We start from the raw sequence: 25,220 nt of genomic DNA on the forward strand, positions 1-25,220 counted from the left end.
TTCTGTCCTCTAAAAATCCATATAATGTATTATATATAAAATATATAAATATATAATATATAACATATAAAGTATTTTATGTTATAACATATAAAATAAATATATAATATAGTATATATAATATGTATATATATAATATGTTAATGTATTATATATGTACATTAATGTATTAATGTATTATATATAATACATTTTTATGTCTGGCCTTCTCATCTTTTGTCTTTCATAGTTTCAAGTGCTTTATTCATCTAAGCTGCCTCCTGGTAATTTCCTCAAGTACGTCTTCTTGCTCACTTAGTCTCCCTTCAGCTCCCTTAATCTGATCCAACTCATACTCTACATTGTACATTTTAATGGCTCTATATATTTTGCTAATTTCTAAAAGTTATTATGTTAGTTTTTCAAATCTCTCTGCCCTGTTTTCATGATTTTTGATATTGCCTTATGATTTCTATTTACTTTGGTCTCTTCAATTATTTTAAACAAATTTATTTTATAGTCTTTTTCAGTTTGCTCCCCTTAGCTAAAGTTTTGAGGATGCTAAAATGTTTTGTGTTTGCTTGCTCTTGTTCATGGTGGATTATTTCCTGTATGTTTTATAATGTTTGACTGTGGGATCATTTGCAGTGGGATTTTTTTCCCCTGTAAAAATTTTGTGTGGTCTGGGTTGGGGAAATAGCCTTACAAAGTGGTTTTGCATTTGCATTCACTCAGCACCCCAGGAGCAACATTGCTTTGGAGCTAATTTTATGATAATTTATTGGCTTGGGATAAACTTGTACATGTTTTGAAGGATGTAAGAAGTGGCAGTGGCTTTGTGATGAGCAGCAGTGAGAGTCCACAAATGCTCATCCTTGGCCCACTGTATTGGAGGTGAAGATGTCTGAGAATAAGTAAGCCACCAAAGGATATGCTAAGGGAATAACTGATTCTGATTCCTGTTTACCTGCTTACTTAAATGTCAGGTGCTTTTTTTTTTTTTTTTTTTTTGGTCTCATCTAGAGGTCAGGTTCAAGAGTTGAATCACTTAGAATGATAGAAGGGATTCCTTTTTTTTTTTTTTTTTTTTAAGATTTTATTTATTTATTTGAGAGAGAGAGAGAATACACATGTGAGCCGGGGAGGTGGGCAGAGGGAGAGGGAAGAGACACCCTAATGAGCAGGGAGCCCTATGTGGGGCTCGATCCCAGGACCCTAAGATCACGACCTGAGCCAAAGGCAGACGCTCAACAACTGAGCCACCCAGGTGCCCCGAAGGGATTCCTTTATGGGTTCTGAGACTTCTGGTAGGGACAGACAGGAGGCTGGAATGGAAAAAGAATGGAGCCAGAGTAGCAGTGTCTAATGATGAAATGTCTGCTGGGTTCTGATCATGGGGATCTTTTCCCCACCTCTATGTAAATCACCAGTGAACTAATCTTTTCTCATGAATGCATTGTGGCCTTGTATCTATTTGGACTATGTAGAGACTGAGTTCTTCTTCAAGTAGGTCCAGGTGGAAGATAGACCCAAACCTAGGTGTCCTGCCATGCTCTTTCTCCTCCTCAGTCTAGACAAGGGATTTGAGGCCAGCTCTGAAGGAGAGTCAGGCATTGCTGGCTACCGTCCCAGAGAGCCCTGTGCCAAGCCCACTCCAGACCCAGGGTCCCTGCCCTTCCCCAGCAGCATGAGGACTAGGTTAATGAAATCAGCAAGGGAGCCCGGGGCACTGGGGCCAGGCTGAGGGGAGGGCATCCTGCCAGGCACCACACACTGTGGGTTGGTGGGTTGGCTGCCCAAAGCCTGGGCCACATACCAACGGCATTTGCTTCGCACAGAGCAGCCACCACAGAGGGTGGTTAGAGATGGGCGGGCCTCTGAAAGCAATCACTCTGCTCCTTGTTAGGGATAGTCCGTTGGCTGGGGTTCAGCCCACCATGATCCTCCTTGCTCAGAGGGAAACACTCTGCCATTCCCTCCTTGACCTCAGTGCTCTTAGACAAACTCCACTGAGAGGGAACTGAAGGGGACTGGGACAGGGACCACAGCTGGCCTCTCAGCCTGCAGGGAGGAACCACAGGCCAGGAGAATCAAACTTTTTCATTGTTTTTGCTCGTTTCATCTGTGTAAATTCTATTTGCAACAACGAGGCCCGGCAGTCTCCCTTACTCTGGCTGGGGTCAAAACAGCAGCTGGAAGTGCTCAGGGCTGAGGCACCTTTAGGGCATCTTCCTGGTGTCAGGAGGAGGGATGAGGAGGACTTTGGCCCAGGAGCCACATCCGTGGCATCTATCTGGGGCTGTGCGCTGGGTACCAGTGCAGCATGGGTATGTGGTATGCTAATGTGTGCAAATGAAAATATCCAGAAATCTCACTTCATGGGAAAAGTTTGAAATGCAACTCCTATTTCATATGTATTCCTACGGGAACTTTAGTTTTGAATTAGTCAAGGCGATCAGGAACAAATGAATTTTATTAAATGCACCACCCTGAGTGGTGTTCTGGAGTCAGGCAGTCCTTGGGAATGGAGACTCCCTCCCTCGGGCCACCTCCTCCACAGCTGAGGCTCAGTTCCTCCCCGTATGAAACAGACACTTGCTCACAGGGCAACGAGAGCTGGGAAGATGCTTGCTCAGAATTTAGCCTGTTAAATGTTGGTTTTTATAACTGGCAGTGGTGGGATGGGGCGCCTGGGTGGCACAGTCGGTTAAGTGTCTGACTTCGGCTCAGGTCATGACATTGGGGTCCTGGGATAGAGCCCCATGTGGGCTCCATGCTCAGTGGGGAGTCTGCTAGTTCCTCTGCCCCTCCCCCAGCTCATGCTGGATCTCTCTCTTTCTCTCTCTCTCAAATAAATAAAATCTTTGAAAAAAATAATTGGCAGTGGTGGGGACAAGATATGTATTATGCTGGGTAAACTAGGGTCCCAAATGAGGAAGCATCCTGCTTCCTATAACAAGCTGAGTCTCATAGCTCATGGGCTTGGGCTGATGGGCTGGGCATCCTGGGGGCATCTGAGCGCAGCTTCTCCCTCGTCCTCACTGTAGGTCTTCTGCTCCGGCCTAGAGCAGGGCTCGTCCCTCAACATAGTCCCTGCTGCATCCTCCATATGTGAGTCCATAGGATTTCTCTCAGTTGAAGCTGGGGCTGCTATTCTGTTCTATTCCCAGACCCTAGTTGGAGCAGCCTGGTCTGATGGGAAGAGCACAGACTTCAACATTCAAATGTAGCTCAGCCACTTACTTGCCAAGGCTCCTTAAGCAAGCTCCTACTTTACCTTCCTAAACCTCAGTTTCCTTATCTGTAAAATGGGACCCATAATACCTTCACTTTCAGGGTGTTCTGAGGGCAAACTTAACACAAAGTAGTATAGGTAAAGTGCCCATGCTAGCTGTCCAGCAAATTTTTCTTTGCCTGCCCTTATTGTGACATTTGAAATTTGTTACTCATAAGTAATGACCCCCAGACCTATTATGTCTTGATTGCTGATTTCCTCCCCTTGGAGCAGAGCTACTCCAGAAATGAACATGGGAAATGAAGAGTAACTATGTATTTTAGGAAAAAAATAAAGAGGGGCTGAACATTGTGGGAATCATGGAGACCTTTAACAACTGATTGCTAATTTTAAAAAGGCCAGGCAGACATTTATGAATGTTTAGATTTTCTAAATGTCAGAGGGGTCCGGAAATGTGCCCTGGCGCCTTTAGAAAAAAGACTAGTTACCCAGCCAAGCATCCAAGACCACTTCTGGAAGGCACAGAGAAGTTTCGGTAGATGGGAAACAGGCCAACGTGATATCAATTCCCTTAGGAGATGAAAGAAGGGTCTTTGGAAACCAGTGTCTGGCAGGACTAGGTGTAACCTGTGGAACCTCCTAAGCCAAGTCCAGAGGGAAGTCGGCTCCTACACAGACAATGGATGCACACAGGCAGGGAGCTTCCTGTAAGATAAGAGGTGGGGTTGGATTGTATTTTTGAAGCAGTCAAGAAAAGAAAGGGAAGAGTCAGCTTTCTAGTCCTTTATTCATAAATGTGTCAGCTCGTCCATGCTCATTCATCCCAAGGGTGTCCCTGGGAAAGAGGGTGGTAAGGAGGCATAAGGAAGGGAAGCCTCAGGCTCCTGAGTGACTGTATTTCTTCCTCAGTGGACAACACACAGGGCCTAGAATCAGCGCCCCAACCCCCAGAGCAGAACCCACTCCCCTGAACTGTGGGAGCCACTCAGGGTCCTTCCACTGAGGGAACTGCTCATGGCAAACAAGCTCAGGGCTGTCCAGTGGTGAACAGCCAGCTGTGGTGTGAGATGTACGGTATGCTTAGAAGGTGTTCAGGGCAGGGCAGGGGGATGTATGAGTGTGTCTGTGGGGTAATTGTGTATCAGTGTGTGTGTGTGAGGAAAGGTGTACTGGTATGGACAGGAGGTGGATGTATGTGGAGATGGGAAGGGTGGGGGTGGGGCTGTGTGCGAGGGAAGATATGTGGGGGAGGCGTGTGGAGGGTGTAGGGGGACCGTGTGGATGTGTGGAGTGTGGAGATGGGGATGTATGTGAGAGGGAAAAGTGTGTATGGCAGGGGTTGGTCAGGGTGTGGAGGTGGGGGTGTATGTGGGGGGGAAGGGGTAAGTGTGTGTGTGTTGGGGGGTGAGTGGGTGAACAGTTGGGGCGGAAGTTGTACAACCTGGCCAATTGGATCTATTTAACCTGAAAAGGAAGAGAAAACAACAAGGGGGGGGGGAAGTCACAAAACACATGGGGGTGATTAAATCAACTGAGAAAAAAATAGCCCCAAACAGATGAGCACAGCAAAACCTAATGAAATTTGATGTGGAACATTTTTTAATGCATAGTGTAGGAAAGAATAGAAACCAATGGGGAGAAATGATAGAAAACACTAGACTGTGGGGCTGAGCATTAGGGGAAGGCCAGGGAAGGAGCTGGGGCTCCTCAGGTGAACTGGTCATTTCCATGGCAACAGGACCATGGCCTCTCTAAAGGCCCCAGCAGTTGATATGAGAGTAGTTGACCGTCAGGTTCTCTTAACATCTGCTTTGTGGGCAAGCCACAATCTCCCCCCTTGGCCAGCCTGGAAATGAGAGCCCCTTGTTCTCCTAAGTCTCCAGCTGAGGTCTGAGTAGGGACCTGAGCATGGCTCCCCCTCCCAGTAAGGCCCCCAAGGCTTGTTTAGTCATTTCCCCTGTTCAGGAATGAGGCTGGGGTGGCAGACCTGCTCGGGTCTGGGAGGAGGGGCAGTGCTCTACAGCAAGCTGCATCCTGCAGGTTGTATCCTGCACCCTGCTCCCCTGGGGAGAGGCACTTCTCCAGCATTCCCAGCTGACTAGATGTCTTGGGCGTGGTGGGAGGTTGCGGGGGGCGGTCTCCTCGGGGGAGTCGGCACACAGGGTGGGAAAGAAAGGGTGGTTACTATTCCAGTGGCTTTGGGCACCCCAGGAAAACTGTTAGGGAGTGAGGGATAGCCCTACAGAAGCAGTGTGGGCCCCTGTCCCACTGGGGATTATGGCTTGAAGAAACCGTTGGCCTCTCCTACAGGAGGCCTGGGACTCCCTGAGGATCCCTGGAGGACACAGGGAGGAACTTTCTGCCCTTCTTGCCACACCTGGTAGAGCAGAACTGTTGGCTGTGCCCAGATACCTCCTGTGGCCCAAGGGTTTGAAATGGGAACCACCAGACACATCTGGGTAGTGTGCCACCCACCAGGAGGCAGGAAACCAGCAAGAGACAGGGACAAAAGGACTCTTCAGGATTCAGAGCTTGGATTGGCCACCATCAGAAAGGATGCGAGGCCCAGATCTAAAGGGGGAAACAGCACAGAGAAGTCAGGACCACCATGAGTGTGCTAGGAGGTGAGGCCTGTGGGAGGTGATTAGGTCACGAGGGTTGTGCCCTCATGAATGGGATCAGAGCCCTTATAAGAGGTCAGAGAGCTCCCTCACTCTCTTTCTGCTTTGTGAGGACATAACAAGAAGTTGGCAATCTGCCACCCAGAAGAGGCTCTCATCAGAACCTATCTGTGCTGGCTCCCTGATCTCACACTTCCAGCTTCCAGAACTGTGAGAAATTTCTGTTGTTTACAAGCCACCCAGTCTAGGATACTTTGGTATAGCAGCCCAGACTGATTCCATTAGATTCATTCTCCTTGGTTGGAGCCCCTCCTTATAGCCTCAGGCCTAATTTTGAGTTTTCAGGTTTTGGACTGTCATTCTTTCTTTCTTTTTTTTTCCTCTCCTTTTTTTAAAATTAACATATAATATATTATTTGTTTCAGGAGTACAGGTCTGTAATTCATCAGTCTTCTATAACACCCAGTGCTCATTACACACATGCCCTCCCCAATGTCCACCACCCAGTTACCCCATCCCCCCACCCACCCCTCCCCTCCAGCAACCCTCAGTTTGTTTCCTATGATTAAGAGTCTCTTATGGTTTGTCTGTCTTGTTAACTATTCCTCCCCGTTTTGTGTCATTTGTGTCATTCACAAATTTGTCAGCTGTTACTGCTTTCACCCAAGCCTGTGACAACAGTGTTGAGTGGTGTGCAGCTAGGGCCATCTCCCGGGTTGCACTGGCCCATTGATGTCAACCCTGGGCACGCTTTGAGCCAGTTCTCCCCAGAGGACTCTCCAGCCACGTGTCCGCATCTTGTCTACCAGGATATCATGACAGGCTTGTCAAAAGGCTTCCTCCAGTCAAGTAACACCATGTTACAACTTCCTGCTGGTCTGCGAGCCCTACTAACAGAGGAAATGAGGTTGGTTTGGCATGACTGGCTCTTGATGAACTCATGTTGGCTCAGCTCATCATTTTTTTTTTTTCCAAAGAGGTCCTCATCAGCCTATTGAATAAATCTGTGAAGAATATGTTCTGCTTCACTCCCAACTGGAGGGTGCATATTAAGCTCACATCTCTTCCAACATTTTAAATGGCTTTAAGCCACCATCCATACCTCAGGTATATCTTCCGTCCCTCCTGTGCACTAAGAAACAGTTTGATGATGAGCCAAGCCAGGTGATGCCTTCTTCCTTGGCCTGGTGGCAATTCCTTAGGGCGCAGGGGCAAGGGTGTGGGTGGGGAAAGCTCCTCGCCAGCAGGGTAACGTCCAGTCTTGTTTCACCGTGCACAGTGGACCTGCCCTCTCACATCTGGCCTCCTCAATACAAGTAGGCATTTTCTCCAGGGCTCCCTCTAGTGCTGGGGTGATGGTGTGTGAGGGGTGACCAGCCTCAGCCTCAGAACTAGTCTTACAAACTCAGTCGGAGAGCAGAACACAGGATCACTCTCCTTCCACTCCCTGAGCTCACTCTTTTCTTTCAAAGATATGAATCCATCCTCTCCTGATGATCAGCACTGATCTCACTTGTCTCTAGTTTCTAGACCCAGCCCCCAGGTTCTTAGAAACCTGGGCTTTATTGCCTGTCTCCAGGGTTCCACCATCTCCCTTCTTCATTTAAATTTTTCAGTTTCTGGCCTCTTTGGATGAAAATTGATATTATTTGATCACTATGTCCCAGGTTATAATATACCCATTATTTTAATCCTAATAAGAATATCACAAGGTAGGTATTATATCTGTTTTGGAGATGAAGACATTGAGGTTCTGAGAGGCCCCCAACCAGTGAGTGGTAGAACCAAGATTTGAACTTGATTTGTCTGGTTTCAAAATATGAATCCCTTTCACTACCCCATGATGTGTCTCAGGCTGTCAAACTTAACTCTCTCGGTTTCTGCTGGTGCAGAAGAATCTGTTCTCCTAGTTTCCCAAAACGAAACTCAGAATGCCCATAGAAATTTTTTTGTAAGTGGAGACTTAGGCTAGTTGGAATAGACCACATATTATTAGCAGGGCATTATGGAGTAACAAGGCTTTGTGAACTGCACTGGGAACCCAATCACTTATGATGTGTGAACAATCCACTTTGCAAACCACTTTGAGATCTCAAATCATCTGAGTTTGGGACAGTCTGTTCCAGGCTTGCTGGTGGGTGTTGCCAGAGTTTTCGGGAAGGACTGTTGAGTAGCTGAATTTAGGAAGATGAGGAAATAGGTCCTTCAGAGTGGAACATTCTGAATGAGGTTCCAGGGGTTTGCTGATAGCCTGAGGGCTTGGCACCTTGGCCTTGTTTCCAGAAAACTCTCCAGAAGCACCCCCCGGGCCTTTTCCTATTATTCTCTTACGCATTGCTTCTGAGGCTTGGGTCTTGCCTCACTTGACCCTACTCACCCACAAACCATGCCCGCTTCTGAGCAGGGAGGTATGTGTGGCTTTCAAGGAACATGACTTGAAGGAGAACTCACTGCCGCCCTTCTGTTCCCCGGAGGAACTCTCTTCTACCAGAATGATGAGCATGACTAGTCAAAGGAAAGCCCCATTTGCCGTGGCCTTCCTATGTTTCTTGACCCTTCTAGGGTCCTCTCTCAGACCCAGTTTCAGATCTTTGTGCAGAAACCTCTTACATCCTTGGCAGCCCTCCAGCTGAGCTCAGCCTGGCCACACCTGGAATGTGTGTCTTTGAACAATGGAGTGGCTAGACCTTGGTCTGCCCAGATTTGTCCTGTCTCTGTAGGTCCCATTCTGGGGAAGTAGACCTTCCTGCCACAGAGTCCCCTATCTTTCCAAGCCCACTGAGGGGTCCAGAATTAGAACTGAAACTCTGAATTTAAATTGTGGAATGAGTCAGAGGGTTGACTCACGTGCAACTGGGGTGGTGCTGGGGTAGCTGGAGGAGGAGAGAGGTCCCAGCCTGTTTCTAGTTAGCATTTCACAGCCCTGTGAAAACTGGCACAGCCAGACTTCTGGGTCTTGTGGGAAAAGAATGTGCTCTGATGAACTTGAGCCTTCCAGAAGTCTGCCTCCGGGAAGATGAGAAACAGACTGACATCCCTCTAATGAACAGATTCCCCTCCCTCCCTTTCTCAGGGCCCTCCAAGATGGAGGAAAGCGACCTTGGGTGGGCAGGCAGCCTCTGGAGTCTGTGGTGGCTGGAATAGATAGACATTTCTCTGACCTCACCACAGGATTTAACATGGTGGGAAGGTCAGAGCTAGCAACATCAGAAGAGGAGGGTGATGTGTTTCCATAAGTTAATGGAGAGTAACTGGGTAGAGGGCCTTTGCTGGAATGCTTGAGGGATGGGGAGAGGTGGCTCTGTCTCCTTCACATGGGCCTGAGCTCCTAGAGGAAGCTGAGAAACCACTCCAGGGAGGAGAGGGGTGGGGTGGACCAAAGAAACTGAGTCCCCCCACCCACCATCGGTTTTGCCAAGGTCTTCTGACACAAGGTCTTTTCCTCCCCCTTCTTCCAGCCCTTGGACTCATCAATCCCTGTCCTCTAGATTTTTAGGAGAAAAGCCTAATGGTCTAAATTCTAGAAGACTCCGCTCTCACCAGAGGAAGCCGGCCATGTTTCCCCACTGCCGGAGTCCCAGACATGAGTTCTTGGGAAGCCCACACTATGCCTGTCTCTGGCATAAACACCTGTGCCCACATTGAGGCAGGGAGCAGCAGGTCCTACCCACTGCCGCACCCCGCTCTTCCTGGCTCCAGGGCTCCCTGCCCCCAGGACAGCCAGCTGCTGCATCCCCACGGGCGGGGCTCCCTGGTGAAAGAAGCCTTGTCCTCTGCAGGTGAATTTCGCATGAGTCACGGCCTGGGCCAGGGTGGATTTGGCCCCATTCAGGGCTGGCATAAGGAAAAGAGAGTTCATCAAGAGATCTTGAATCAATTTAGCATGCGGAAGAGCCAGAAAGGAACTCCATAGACTTGGAGTTGGGGCCAATTGACTATATTTTAAAATACACATTTTAGTAAAGGCAGTTCCTGACATGGAGTGTGACATTCTAAAAGTTAATGATAACACACGAGCCCCAGAGGGTTCTACCTCCTGGACGTTTCATCAGGTAGAATTCCGCGAGGATTTTTATGGCACTGGCGAACTGTGCCACGCGCCGGGCGAAGACCAAATAAGCCAGTCAACGTTTTCCTGATCTTCGATGACCATGACATGCCCCACAGAAAATAATGTTGCCAGCCAAGCCGGCAACAGCGTTCTAATAAACGTGAATGTAGTAAAATAACAAGAATCCGAGAAATCAAGGACTAGAGCTCTTAAGAGAAACAATCTCCAGGCCTTCGTTTGTCACGCGCTCCTGCAGCCAGCCTGGCCTTGCATGTCTCACACGCATGCGTCTGGGCTGTGCGTCCCAGAGCCGGCCAGCCCTCCCTGCCCCTCATGCAATGCATGGCCTCACCTATTTTGCCACCAAAATAGCTCTTTATTGGGTCAATTCCACTCCCTACACATGGGCCTCAGATCTTGCAAACTGGTCTTAATGCCTCCAGTTGTGTTCGTGATCTTGACCCTTCTGGGGTTTTCCTTAGGATACAATCCGTGCCCCTTCCCAGGACCCACAAACCCTCCAGGAGTGGCTCTGCCTCACCCTGCTTTTACCTGCATGCCGCTTGTACTGAACTGCATTCCGTGCCATGGAGCGTGTCACCCACATCTCTCAGCCCCTCCACATTGCTCTTCCTCAATCCTCCTTGCTGCTCTTTGTCTACTCCTATTGCTTCTTCTTAGCTCAGGGCCACTTTCTCCAGGAATCTTTTCCCAAACCCTCTCCCAGTGATGCTGGTTGGTGCTTCTCCCACATGCTCCCTGTTCTCTCCCGACTCGGTGTGGAGCAGGCTACATTATACTTTATTGTGGTAATTATATATATATATATATATATATATATACATAACATTTACCATTCTCACTATTTTTAAGTGTATAGTTCAATGGCATTAAGTACATTCACACTATTGTACGACCATCAACACCATCCATCTCCAGAACTTTTCATCTTTCCCAGCTGAAGCTGTACCCGCGAAACACTAACCCCCCCATTCCGCCTCCCACCTAGCCCCCAATAACCACCATTCTACATTCTGTCTCTGTGAATTTGTCTATTCGAGTTTCTTCATATAAGTGGAGTCTGCAATGTTTGTACTTTCGTGTCTGGCTTATTTCAGTTAGCATAATGTCTTCAGGGTTCTTCCATTTTGTATGTAGCATGTGTCAGAATTCCCTTCCTTTTTAAGGCTCAGTAATATTCCATTGTACGTATCTATCACATTCATTGTGTTGGTGGACATTTGGATTGTTTCCACCTTTTGGCTATTGTGAATAACCCTGCTATGAACGCTGGTGTACAAATATCTGTTAAGTCCTGTTTTACATTCTTTTGGGTATATACCCAGAGGTGTAAATGCTGAATCATATGGCAGTTGTATTTAAAGTTTTCTTGAGGAACCGCTATACTGTTTTCCATAGTGGCCACACCATTTTGCATTCCTTCCAGCAGTGTACAAGGGCTCTAACTTTTTCCACATCTTACACAAACAACACGATGTTTTCTGTTTGTTGTTGTTGATAACAACCATCCTGATGGGTGTGAAAGGGTATCTCAACTTTTTGAGGAACCTCCATACTGTTTTCCAGAGTGGCTGCACCAGCTTGCATTCCCACCAACAGTGTAGGAGGGTTCCCCTTTCTCCGCATCCTCGCCAACATCTGTCGTTTCCTGACTTGCTAATTTTAGCCATTCTGACTGGTGTGAGGTGGTATCTCATTGAGGTTTTGATTTGTATTTCCCTGATGCCAAGTGATGTTGAGCACTTTTTCACGTGTCTGTTGGCCATTTGGATGTCTTCTTTGCAGAAATGTCTGTTCAAGTCTTCTGCCCATTTCTTGATTGGATTATTTGTTCTTTGGGTGTTGAGTTTGATTAGTTCTTTATAGATTTTGGACACTTGCCCTTTATCTGATCTGTCATTTGCAAATATCTTCTCCCATTCTGCTGGTTGTCTTTTGTTTTGTTCACTGTTTCCTTTGCTGTGCAAAAGCTTTTTATCTTGATGAAGTCCCAATAGTTCATTTTTGCCCTTGCTTCCCTTGCCTTTGGCGATGTGTCTAGGAAGAATTTGCTGTGGCTGAGGTCAAAGAGGTTGTTGCCTGTGTTCTCCTCTAGGATTTTGATGGATTCCTGTCTCACATTTAGGTCTTTCTTCCATTTTGAGTCTATTTTTGTGTGTGGTGAAGGAAATGGTCCAGTTTCATTCTTCTGCATGTGGCTGTCCAATTTTCCCAACATCATTTGTTGAAGAGACTGTCTTTTTTCCATTGGACATTCTTTCCTGCTTTGTTGAAGATTAGTTGACCATAGAGTTGAGGGTCCATTTCTGGGCTCTCTATTCTGTTCCATTGATCTATGTGTCTGTTTTTGTGCCAGTACCATACTGTCCTGATGACGACAGCTTGTGCTCGCTTCGGCAGCACATATACTGATGATGACAGCTTTGTAATAGAGCTTTAAGTCCGGACTTGTGATGCCACCAGCTTTGCTTTTCTTTTTCAACATTCCTCTGGCTTGGCTATTCAGGGTCTTTTTTTGTTCCATACAAATTTTAGGATCATTTGTTCCATTTCTTTGAAAAAAGTTGATGGTATTTTGATAGGGATTACATTAAATGTGTAGATTGCTCTAGGTAGCATAGACATTTTCACAATATTTGTTGAGAAGAAGGGATCTTATGGAAGGGAGCCCTCAAGATCTCTCAAGGCCTTGGAGAGCAGACAGTGCTGATTGGTTAGTGTGGGCCAAGTTAAAAACAGCCACATGGAGTGGCAGTCCAGCCTGGCCTGGTCCCCACAGCCACAGGCTGCATGGTGCTCATGGCACGCTGGGAGTCTCTGGGACCCTCACAGAAGGGTCTCAGGGTGCAGCCTGGCTCCTGTGGTGCCCATTTGTAATAGGAGGGACTAAACTAGACAGTCTCAAGTCCTTTCCAGCTCCCCAAGTTGTAGGATTCTTGGTTGCTGCCCACATTCAGTAAGGACATTAAATGCCTTTGTGTGACACACTGCCAGGCTTATCCAGGAATCAGGCTCCGAGAGTCATGACACAGGAGAGATGCATCCCAGGTGGGGCTGACAGTGTCTTCTGTGAGACAGAATGGCCTTTGTCCTGCTAAAGAGAACCACACCCTGAGGACCTCAAGCTTGAGGCTGAGCACGGGGCACTTCAGGCCAGCAAGCCTGGGTTTTGATCCTGGATCCCCCTTTTTCAACTGGGTGACCCTTTCCTCCGGGAATGACAGTATCAGCCTCCATGCTCAGGCCCCTGCCTGTACTCGTAGAGGACAAAGAATGGATAGCCATGGGCGGAAGATTCATCTCCCACCCAAGAAGGTCTGCTCCCAGAGCAGGGAGGCCACACTCTGACCTCTGTGTCTATAGTCACTTCCCAAAGGCCTGAGAGGAAGGGCAGGTTTGGAGAACAGCTGGTGGAACCAGGAGACCAGCTGGTGACCGGCATGCCCTCTCATTGCAGGGAACAACAGCTTCTTCCAAGCTGAGCTCTGTCAGAAGCACTGGCAGGACCTGCCCCCCAGCAAGTGCCACAGCACCACCCAGGACTCCCAGAAGGAGACCAGCAGCATGTGGGCTCTCATGGTGGTCGCCCAGCTGCTGGCAGGCGTTGGGACGGTGCCCATTCAGCCGTTTGGAATCTCCTATGTGGACGACTTCTCTGAGCCCAACAACTCACCCCTGTACATCTGTGAGTCACAGGCTTGAGGAGGGCAGCAGGGAGGGGGCCCAGTCCTGAAGTGGCCTTTGCTGAGGCCCTGAGGGGCTGAATCGAGGTCGGACCTTCTTTGCCCCACTAAACACAGCAAACGAGTGCCGAGGTTTGGGGAGCAGACAGATCTGGCTGGAAGCCAGCTCTGTTACCTACAAGCTGTGTGATCCTGGGCAGGTGGCTGGGCCTCAGGGTCCCAGGTTCCCTCGCCTGCAGAACGGGGCTAATAGTATCCGTGCCCTGGGCAGCTGTGGGATTACATAAGTAATGTAGGTCACCCCTTAGCCCCACGCTGGGCACAGGGGAGCTCCTTACCAGCTCCTGGAACTATTGCTGTCCGGTCCTCCAGGCACAGGCCGGGGTACCCGTGTCTTCCTGACCGTCCACTTAGGGACAGGACAGCCTCAAGGAAGGACAAGCAAAGCAGATAACAAATGACCACCTGACTGCCCCCATCCTTCCCTTAGAACAAGCCACACTGAGCATTCTCAAGGCCCATGCCCCAAACCAGACAGAGCACCCGCACTGGCTCACTAGCCCCACAGCTCCTGCCAGGGCCCCCAGCATCATACTCGCAGGGAGCCTCGCCCACCAGCACACCCGGCAGGAATCTTTAAGTGCTGGGGAGGCTTTTCCTCCTGGCAAGTGGATCTCTCTGGCAGCTGGCTGGAGGAGAAACAGCTTTAGTTCTGCACATCTCAGGATCTTGAGTGATTCTGGTCTTGTCTATGGGAAATGCCCTCGGTGCGGACTTGTTAGGGCCAGGGGACCGATGGCGTGACATCTCAGGAATCCCTCAGCTAGGGAAAGAACCTGGGGTTGCCACACTCTCTCAAGCTCCCTAAGCCTCCTTTGCCTGCTCCCCTTTCCAGCCATCTTATTTGCCATCTCTGTATTCGGACCGGCCTTCGGGTACCTGCTGGGCTCCGTCATGCTGCAGATCTTCGTGGACTATGGCAGAGTGGACACAGGTGAGTGTGTGCAAGGATACTTGTCCTACCACTGGTTCCACGAAGCAGCCTCCCCGGCCCCAGCCAGGCAGGGCAGAAAATGAAGCTTTAACTCCAGATGCTCACTCATTCACACCTGCAGAGCCTCAGACAGCCAGGAGCAGACTGCGTGAATCTTCTGGCACAGGACCCTTTCTGTCCTCAGGAAGTTCGTAGCAGGAAACCTTGAGACCTGGGGCAGGGCCTCAGCTGTTGCCACCACAGCTGCCCATCTTGGTGGTGCTATTAAAAACAGTTTTATGGTCCTTAGATTCTAAGGTGGTGTTTAATTATTTTAAGAAAAGATTTAATAAGAGCTCTTTTGAGGATCAAAAAAGCACTACATAAAATATACACATGGATTATGATTCACATCATGCTTAACTCTGTGGGCATTGGCAGTAAACAAGCTGTGTCTAATCCTGGTTCCACCTCTCACTGGCTGAGTGATCTTGAGCAAGTATCTAGATCTTTCTGTGCCTCGGTTTCCTCGTCTATAAAATGGGGCTAATGATAGTAAAATAGAGTCGTTGTAAGGATTAGAACATGCCTGATATATATTAAGAGGTTTACAGGTATGAGCTCTTATTCTTCACAGAATGGTATGGACTAAATCACTGTGTATCTTAGAATGAGGAGGACATATGGTCTATAGACCAGGGCACAAACACTGAGGTAACCCCTCATGGAGCCAGCCCCCAGTGAATCCTGCAAGAGCTCATGGCCTTTGTAAGCTTGTCCTATGCCACCCAGCCTCCCAGAGGGCAGGGAGAGCCAGCACTGTCACAGAGGGGCAGGCAAAGTGCTTTGGAAGCTCCAAGGCAGGAGACAGTGTTCCTGCCCGAGGTGGTCAGGGAGGGCTTCCCAGGCAGCTGACATCTACATTGAGCCCCATCAGTGGGTGGGATTTCTGCCTTCCAGGTGGAGAAAAATACTTGGACAAAGCCAAGAGGTGGAACATGTGTGGAGTGTGGTGGTGGTACAGAAAGCTCCCACTAGCCAGAAGATGTGGCTAGAAGACAGATCTGAGCCAGACTCTTGGGAATAGTACTCCCACCAGTTCCTGGCACACAGATCAGAGCCTGCACATCACACAAAGAATGTGGACAGGCATTAAAGCCACCATGCTGCCAGAGTCCACAGACTCCTGTTCTTGGGGACCATCAGACCATGATGTCTTCCTTGAGGTGTCACCTGCCTTTACTTCACATGACAGGGAAAAGCCCGGGGGAGCTTTCTGCCTCAGGGTCAAGCCATCTTTGCCCTTTTACTGGCATTTCCTGAGTTGGTTCCTGCCTCTTGGTTGCCCAAAGAGACTTGCAGCTGAGCTCCCAGTACCAGGGCCAGTGCCCAGCGATGCCTGGCATTGCTTGGCTGAGGGCCATTCTGCTACCTTCTTCCTCCTTCCATGCCCACATAGTTTCTTTACAAAGAGAGACACAATGGCAAACTCTCAGATGCGGGTGGGAGACATTGCCAGAAGTATCTCTTTTGGAGGCTCAGCAGCCCACTCTGATGATGGTTGTTCCCTCAGGCTCCTAAGGATTATGGGGCCTCCTTTCTTAGGGATCAATAAAGTTGGGAGGCAGTAGCAGTCAGTGGTTAAGAGTGCAGGCTTGGACACCAGGGAGACATGGGTTTAAAACTGACCAATGAAATAATACTTACCAGCCTTGACCTTGGACCAGTGCAAAGCTAACGTCTCTGATCCTCAGTTTTCTGATTGGTTGGAGGTGGGTGGATGCAGCCTCCTTCATTGTTATTTCTACCAAGGGTTGGGAATAAAATAAAGTGAGGCCAAGGTTCTGATTCCTTCAGCCTGGGGATTCTCTGATGCTCTGCTTTATACTCAGTGGTCGCCATGCTCTGGAGACCAGATGGCCTGGAGAGGGAATGTTGTCTTGACTCAGATTCTAGCTCATGGCTTACCTCTTCTGCATCATGGGAAGAAAGTCCCCCTGATCAAAGGCCCTCTTTACAGCAAAATGAGAACCCACATTCATCCAGAAAACACTTGTTCCCTTTGCTTTCTTTCCCAGCTGCCGTTAACCTGAGCCCTGGAGACCCCCGGTGGATTGGAGCCTGGTGGCTGGGCCTGCTCATCTCCTCAGCGTCCTTGGTTCTCACCTCTTTCCCCTTTTTTTTCTTTCCTCGAACAATGCTCAGGGAAGCGGAGGTAAGGTTCTGAGAGCCCATGACTCCCTGCCTATGAGAGTTCAAGAAAGGGAGGTGTGGGGAAAAATAAACTGAACTGAGAAGCAAATTCTGGGTGAAATCTAAACAAGTTATATGACGCAGGATTTCTCAGAGGCTTTGAGAGGTGAGAGTGCTGGTGAATTTCCAAAAGACGGTCTCCCACCAGTGTCCCCTTACCATGTCAGCATCTCAGGCATCAGGAGGGTTCCAGGGAACGCAGTTTGGGAAACACCAAGTTCACAGTGAAGAGCCAGGAAAAGCTGAATATATGACCTGGCACAGTTGGCCCATCACGTGTGAACCTGCAGGACGGAGTTGGAAGGAGACCCTCTAGAGCTGAAGAGCATGAGGGCGAGCTGAAGAGCAAGCCGACTATGGGCAGAGGGACCTTCTGTGTGTCTGCTGGGGAAGAAGTCAGAAAAGGATGAGAATGGAAGACAAAGACGAGAAGTCTAGGAGGGGGGCTTTGATGTTAGGCCTAGGGTCTAAAACTTGTTCCGACCCCATGAAGTTCTGGGGTGCTGCAGTGACTGGGTGACCACGCAGGGGGCGCCATGGCAGCTGGGCTGAGGTCGAGGAGTCAGGAGGGAGGGGAGGCTGGCCATCTGAAGAGGCCTGTGTAGAGATGGGGGATGAGGCTGAGCGCCAGGGCGGGGGCTGCTGGGCAGCCGAGGCGAGGGCAGGGAGCGATGTTCTTGGAGGGGCTGCCAAGGACTGAGCGGCGGACAGATTGGAGGAGAAGGGGGCCGAAGTGAGCCAGAGCCAGAGCTCAGCATTTGGCAGTGAGGTGTGTGAGATCTAGGCCGAGCTGTGGGAAGAGGGGCGGGAGTGGGAGAGCCTCCGCTTGTCTTGGGGAAGAATTTCAGAGGTTGTCAGTGCATTACGGTGGTTTGGGGGTCAGGCAAACCTGAGTCTGAGTCCAGATGCTGAGTGATCTTGGGCAAGTTTCCTTGTTTCTAAGTTTCCTTTAAAATACTGGAGATAGAGCCCAAGTCTCAGGGGAGGCTGTGGGGAGTGCCGATGCGTGTGGAAGGCTGGGCATGGTGCCTGGCGTGGAGTAAGCACTCAGTGCGTGGGAGCTCCCGGGCCTGGTGGTGTGTTCCCCAGGGGAGCCCCAATGGCATCAGGGCTCGGGGGGAGCCTTGCACACCTTGTGCAGGGGTTCAAAGCTGCAGCTGACGAGTTCACAAGGGGTAGGCGAGCTCACTGAGGTGGTATGGGTAGAAAGTGTGGGCCAGGGGCCAGGATGCAGCCTTGAGCAGGACTCAGCTTTGGGCCCAGAAGGAAGCAGGAACCCTATAGAGGAGACAGAAAGAAAGAGCTAGAAACAGAGGTAATTCTAGACCAGTGTATCCCAGAAGCCTGCGGCCCCTGGAATCTGAGGACAGGGAGAAAGTGTAGCCATGACAGACAGACAAGGGGTGAGATCTGTTCGGACACCTTTTGGCATCAGTCAAGGGAAAGTTAGATATGAATAACATGCCCAGGGGAGTGTCGGGAGGCGTTGTCGTGGATGTGTTCTGGCCGGCAGCCACAGCACTGGGCTCACTGACATGCAAGTAACATTTGCTTCAAGAGAGCATTCTCTGGGCGCCCTCCCACCCACACCTGGGGCAGCTTAGTGCTGCCCGCCCCTGAGCCACCGAGACCAGGAGGGGCAAGGGCCCAGGGAAGGGTCACTACAGGGAGCCTAGGCCATTAACGTTCACCCCCTTTGCTGCCTGCAGAGGTCTCCAGCCATAGTGGATGAGGCAAGGAAGATGGACGAGGTCAAGCCAAGAAGCTCCCTGGTGGATTTCATTAAACGTAACTAACTGACCCAGCAAAGTCCTGGGGGGCGGGCCTGGCTTGCGGTGAGGGTCAGGGGGTATCCCAGCCCACGTGGTGTGGTGTGTGGTAAGGGGCAGTAAGAGCAGGTGGTCCCATCTCTCAGGAGGGGTTCTGCCAGGGGTCCTGGTGACTGCCTCTGTGCAGGTTTCAGGAGACTCAGAGCTAAGCAGAGTGGGCCCCACCTCCATGGTCCGGCCCCCGTGTTCTCTCCTCTCCTTTTACATGGAGGTGGCTCTCGTGTGAGGAGGATGTTCCCAGTGTTAGCTCTATTTCTATCCAGACTTCGCCTGATATCTCCCAGGCACGTCCTCACTTTACTTAGCCCGTGAGCATGTTGAGTGGGAGTCGAGCGGCTGTGTGCCCCTGGCCACCGAACATCTTGGTGCCTCAGATCTGCCCTGAAGAAGAGAGGAGGGCTGCCTGGAGGAGGAGAAAGGGCAGTGACTAGTCCCAAGCTACCCGTGTGGTGACTGCCATGAGGGCCCGGCCCCTGACAGCCGTCTGTTTGCAGGCTTTCCCCGCATCTTCCTGAGGCTGCTGATGAACCCACTCTTCATGCTGGTGGTCCTGGCCCAGTGCACCTTCTCCTCTGTCATTGCTGGCCTCTCCACGTTCCTCAACAAGTTCCTGGAGAAGCAGTATGGCGCCTCCGCAGCCTATGCCAACTTCCTCATCGGTGAGTCTGGAGGGTGGGGGTGCTGCAGGAGCTGGGGGGCCCTGCCTGGGCCCTGCCTGTAGGAGTGGCTGGGCCCTCCTCCACCCATCCAGGGATGGGCGAGGCCAGACCGGACACAGACAAGAGCCAGAGGAGGACTGGCCCAGAGGAAAGAATTTTAAGGACATTTTTCCTGGTTAGCAATCTAGAATGTTCTTGGCAGATCTCTGGGGCCCCTATCATTCCAGGCAGGAGTGGGTGGAGGCTAGGGTCTGCCTTCCTCCCCGTCAGAGGGGCTGGAAACCTGACAGCCTCCCAAGGCCCTGACATCATCAGGGCAAACAGAGGACAGAGAGAAGGTAGAATTTGGGGTTAGGCAAAATGCCTCGTGGTTTTTTTCCTTTCTTCACCAAGGACTCAGATACATTCACTTGGGTAAGGAATATGTGGCCCAGTGATTCTCTACCCTGGCTGCACTTTAGGATCCCCTGGACAACTTTTAAAAAATACAGTCACCCAGGCTCCCTGCTCAGTCAATGAAAGCAGAATCTCTGAGTGGGGCCCAGCGTTGGTATTTTGTGCAGCTGACGTTGAGAGGCACTGATGTGGTCCCACCAAGTACCAAAGTGAACTACAGAGCCCAATCCACAGGTGAGCCTGGCCATATGGATGTGGCAAGGTGGTCAGGGCATTGGCTGTGACCTCATCCCTTTAGCCTTCAGTCACCAGCTAGCACATCAGACAGGGACACCACCGTGGGACCCATGTGGTCACAGTGAGAATGCAATGAGGGGCCAGGTAATGAAAGGTGCTTAATAAATGCACCTTCAACCCACATCCCTCTGGCTGCAAGGACTCCACTTGTTTCTTTATTCTTTGCACAAGCAGGGCAATCTGCTAAGTCAGGATAACTCTGTAGATGCGCGTGGCAAATAGTAAGCGCTCAATTAATGTCAGTTATTACCACTGCAGTTGAATGTATCAAATGTTCCTTCAAGTAGCCATGCCCCTTTGTCCATGGTTCAGCTCAGTGTCTGTGCCCTGCCCCCACTTCCAGTCCTGTGCACCCAGACAGCTTCTCTTTATCTGTAGGTGCTGTGAACCTTCCTTCCGCAGCATTGGGGATGCTGTTTGGAGGAATCCTCATGAAGCGTTTTGTTTTCTCTCTGCAAACCATTCCCCGCGTGGCTGCCACCATCATCACCATCTCCATGGTCCTTTGCGCCCCTCTCTTCTTCATGGGATGCTCCACCCCCACTGTAGCGGAGGTCTATCCCCCCAGGTAATGGGAATGAGAGGTGAGAAGATCCCCTTTGCTGAGGCCAGAGCCTGGATCGGACTGCCATACGCTTTCCTATCTGCTTCCTCAACTCTCTTCTCTCCTTTTCACTTTTTGATCTAATCTCTTACGTGGCAACTTAGAAAATGAGGTCTTGAATCATATGCTCAATTATGAGGAGAAATCTGAGGGTCCTAGTGGGCCAACAGCAATCAGGGTTAGGGTTCTGTTTTTTAAGAAGCACCAAAAACTAATGAGTTTGGTTTAAGGATAAATCTGTAGGGCTGTGAGCCTCAGGAACCAGGAAATAAGCTATGTTTAGCATCAGCTCTGTGCCGGCTACAATTACAAAGTCTCCTTGAGCTGCTGAAGAAAGATGAGAGAAGGAGACTTGAAAAGATCTGGGAAAGAATAACGAAAGTGATGGCAGACTCAAAAAATTAGGGCAGGTGAGGAAGAGGGCAGGTAAAGTATACCTGTCAGTTTGCATAAAGCAATCTGGTCCCAGGTTTTAAGTCTGGCTTCATGTTCAGGAAGAGCTTTAGAGGCCCATGAGGGGAAGGTGCTGAGCAAGGAGCATTTATTTTTTCCTGGGTGCCCCTTCCAACCACCTCTTCTTTTAGGTTTTGCCTAATGAGGTTGCAACGTTTGGAGAAACTGTACCTTTCAGTCTTGGTGTTTTCTCTTTTTCTTTGAAATACCATCTTTTGTCTTTGGGGGGTGAAGGAGAGAAGGGGTACAAGGGAAGGGAGGGTTGCTCAGGGCAGGAACCCCCACCCAGTTTGTATTGTTCTGCAGGCTGACTATGGATTGAGAGAAGCTGAGAAGACTTTGAGCCTTCGGGTGGTTCTCACTAGGAGCTTTTTTTAAAAAGATTTATTTATTTAGGGGAGCCTGGGTGGCTCAGTTGGTTAAGCGTCTGCCTTTGGCTCAGGTCATGATCCCAGGGTCCTGGGATCGAGCCCCACATTGGGATCCCTGCTCAGCAGGGAGTCTGCTTCTCCCTCTGCCCCTCCCTCTGCTTATGCTCTCTCTCTCTCTCTCTCTCAAATAAATAAATAAAAGAGAAGGAGAGGGAGAGGGAGAGAGAATCTCCAGCAGACTCCCTGCTGAGTGCAGAGCCCAACACAGGGCCAGATCCCAAGACCCTGAGATTATGACCTGAGCTAAAATCACAAGTCAAACGCCTAACTGACTGGGCCACCCAGGCGCCACCCCCACGGGGAGTTTTTAGCACAGGGCTTTGTCATCAGACTGGGGTGAGTTCTGGCACAGTGCTTTGTAGTTGGCAAAAGTTACTTTTCTAATCTTCAGTTTTCTTGTCATGAGAGGAATGTGATTTAACTGTCGAGTTGTCGTGATGGCAACATGAAAAGTCTTGGGCACTGTGCCTGGCACATAAGAGATACCCCATTAATGTTAACCATCAGCAGTGTAATTATTTTAGCAGAGCCCTGGTCTGCAATTTGTCAGCCTATCCCAATCCCCTCTCCCCCCAGAGAACAACTGTGACTGTCAGATGAGGAGGATGGTAGGAATGGTGAGATCAGCTGGTGAAACCCCCTGGATTATTGTGCAGGGGGGATGCAGTGACCAGGGGCCCCAGCCTTCTGTCAGCCCAAGCCCGGGTGGAGGAAGAGAGAAAGGAAATATTGCCTGTGACTTTGGTGTAGTATCTGCCATCTCTTTCATCGGAGTCCTGGTTGGGTGGTTGGTTGGGTGGTTATCTTTTTTTTTTTTTTTTTTAAAGATTTTATTTATTTATTTGACAGAGAGATAGCAAGAGCAAGAACACAAGCAGGGGGAGTGGGAGAGGGAGAAACAGGCTTCCCGCCGAGCAGGGAGCCCGATGCAGGGCTCGATCCCAGGACCCCGGGATCATGACCTGAGCCGAAGGCAGACGCTGAACGACTGAGCCACCCAGGCGCCCCTGGTTGGTTGTCTTAATGCCTTTCTGCAGTGTGGGGTTTGCTGACCAGGTCTTTCTGGCCAGCACTTGGTGGGTGCCAGGAGCACTGACCAAGCAGGGCATTCACCACTGGCTCCAACAGGGGTAATTCAGATCCCAGGGTGGCGCTGGCCCAAGACAAATGGAGACACACAGGCACACGAACCAGGCGGGGAACTCACGCTGGGCTGGCGTGGGGAGGTTTCTTTGGTCTTGCTTTGTTTGATTCCCCATTTCCTGTTTTGCTGGCAGGACATCAAGTTCTATACATCCGCAGCTTCCTGCCTGCCGTAGGCACTGCCCGTGCCCAGACTCCATCTTCCACCCGGTGTGCGGAGACAATGGGGTGGAGTACCTCTCGCCCTGCCATGCCGGCTGCAGCGACGTCAACATCAGCTCTGTGGCCTCCAAGCAGCTGGTAAGGGCCAGAGAAGGCCCGTGGGGGTGTCTGCGCTCAGCCCGTGCCCTCGCACACTGCTCCTCGGCTCCAGGATGGGCAGAACGCCACTCGCTCCCAGCCTCGTGGCTCTGGGCCACACCCGCCCTCTCTCCACCTCCCCTTCCCTAAGGTCATGACCAGATGCCTACAGCCCAAAGTCAATTAAAGTTTGGCTGATGTTCAAAAAAAATTCACATTCCTGAGCCCCAACAATGCTCAGGGCAGAAACGAGCCAAAGCAGTCCTTCAGCTGAGGCCTTAGAGTCTCATCCTGATGGATCCTAAGGGGCATCTCTGGGTCCTGCATCCTGCCTGTGTGGGAAGCCACAAGGACAGGCCCAGAGAAATCGAGAGCAGAGGGTCTTCTGTGATCTGAACCCGGAAGGTTAGAGCTGGAAGTGTGATCTAGGGCATTTGGTTGAATCCCTCAGCCCTGATGTGTAGCTATACAACTGGCCTGAAGTCATGCAGCTATTTAGGGGCAGCTGTGGGACTAGAACCCAGGACCCTGCCTCAGTCTGGCGCACATCTGTTCAAGGTCATGTATCTGCTGGCCACCGGCCTTCCACTTGTGCAGCCCACGTTCACTGGGCCCATGAGGTGAGGTTCTACCAGCCCTCAGAGGGCTACGGCTCCCGACTTCTAGGGTCAAGCAGCAGCAAACCAAGTCAAGACATCTGTTCAGCTATTCGGCAAATACTTAGTGAACAGCCAGCACAGCCACGGGTGTTGAGGACTCAGTGGTGAACCCATCAGACAAGGTCCTGCTCTCGTCGAGTTTGCGTTCTATCAAATAAATGTACAAGGTAGTTTTAGAATGTATCCCATGCCACGGAGAGACTTGATGACTAGACTCTCTAGTTCCTGGGGGCCTCCCTGTGGAGGTGACATTAGAACTGAACAACCAGAAGAAGAAAACCTTAGGAAGGCCTGGAAGTGAAGCTTTCCAGGTAAAGGAACAGCAAGTGCAAGGCCCAAGGGCATGACAGAGCCAGGCACAGGAGAAAGCAGGGAAGGCCAGGGTTGGCGCTAAGAGGCATGTCACACCCAGGCCAAGACTGGGCGGGCCAGGCCCAGGAGTCGGATGTACCTTCTCCTAAGAGCAGTGGGAAGTTCGTGCAGTTCTGCTAAGGATGCCCTAAGGAGAAGAATGTGCCTCATTCCCTTAAGCCCGTGTGGAGGGCATGGACAAGGCTAGCCCCCGCTAGGCATCCTCCTCCGAGAGCACAGGGCAAGGCTGCTCCCACAGCCACCTCCGTGGGCAGAGAGAGAACAAAGAGCGCAAACAAGATGGTCTCTCCATGGCCTTCTAGTCGGAGGGGTCTGTGGTGGCTTCTGTGGTTTTCTTATCTTTATTTACTTACTTCTGACTCATCTACTTCCAGAAATCATCTTGACAGGTTTCCAACAACAGCACAAATCCATTAGCATAACATCAAGAAAAGACAGTAAATTGGGGCGCCTGGGTGGCTCAGTCGTTAAGCTTCTGCCTTCAGCTCAGGTCATGATCCCAGGGTCCTGGGATCAAGCCTCGCATCGGGCTCGCCGCTCAGCGGGAAGCCTGCTTCTCCCTCTGTCTGCCACTCCCCCTGCTTGTGTTCCTTCTCTTGCTGTGTCTCTCTCTGTCAAATAAGTAAATAAAATCTTTTAAAAAAAAAAAAAAAGAAAAGACAGTAAATTATAAGGGGGGAAAAAAACCTATGTTAAAAAAATGCAGACTGACGGAAATAACAGCCATATTATATAGAACTAACTTCTGAGCTTCCTGGCAGCCAAAATAAAGAGGGTGCATAGTTCCTGCTGTCAGCCAGGAGGAAGCATACTAGCTCGTTCGTTCGATTAGCAGTTGTAACTGCTATGGCACTTAAATGGTCCCAGGCTAGGCCATCAGACGCTATGAGAAGTAAGGTGAAGACCCCCTGACACGGGCAGTGGCCCCCAAGGCCAGTTGTACCAGAGTACTGCGCCATATGAACTTGCAGACTGGAGCCAGGGGCCTCCTTCCCTAGAGTCCTTCACGGACAGGAGTTCCTCTCAGGCAGGAAGCTCTGGCAAAGGCCTGACAGATGAAGAGCTCAGTGGGTTCCACTGAGTTCCCACTGCTATCTCCTCCTGTCTATCCCGTCCTTACCTTCCCTGCAAGAAGCACCCAAACAGCAAACACAGCACCCACAGAACCACTGCGGTGACGCACAGGGCGGCCTGGCCCCAAAGAGAGCCCTCCTGGCCCCTGGTCCCAAGCTGGGTAGGCCTTGCCTGGCAGTAGGGTCCC

The 25,220-nt window shown here is 50.3% G+C and overlaps 1 protein-coding gene across 1 annotated transcript in view; it reads left to right on the forward strand.

Annotated features, from left to right (window-relative positions):
- Window positions 1-25,220, forward strand: part of SLCO2A1 (solute carrier organic anion transporter family member 2A1) — an 81,492-nt gene that overhangs the window by 46,827 nt on the left and 9,445 nt on the right. The window contains exons 4-10 of the mRNA XM_032408669.1: window positions 13,365-13,592; window positions 14,486-14,584; window positions 16,642-16,778; window positions 18,526-18,604; window positions 19,140-19,304; window positions 20,376-20,565; window positions 22,763-22,928. Of these exons, the coding sequence (XP_032264560.1) occupies window positions 13,365-13,592; window positions 14,486-14,584; window positions 16,642-16,778; window positions 18,526-18,604; window positions 19,140-19,304; window positions 20,376-20,565; window positions 22,763-22,928 (1,064 nt within the window). The remainder of the gene's footprint in view (window positions 1-13,364; window positions 13,593-14,485; window positions 14,585-16,641; window positions 16,779-18,525; window positions 18,605-19,139; window positions 19,305-20,375; window positions 20,566-22,762; window positions 22,929-25,220) is intronic.

This window comes from Phoca vitulina, unplaced genomic scaffold (assembly GCF_004348235.1).
Source record: "Phoca vitulina isolate PV1807 unplaced genomic scaffold, GSC_HSeal_1.0 scaffold10, whole genome shotgun sequence".
NCBI lineage: Eukaryota > Metazoa > Chordata > Mammalia > Carnivora > Phocidae > Phoca > Phoca vitulina.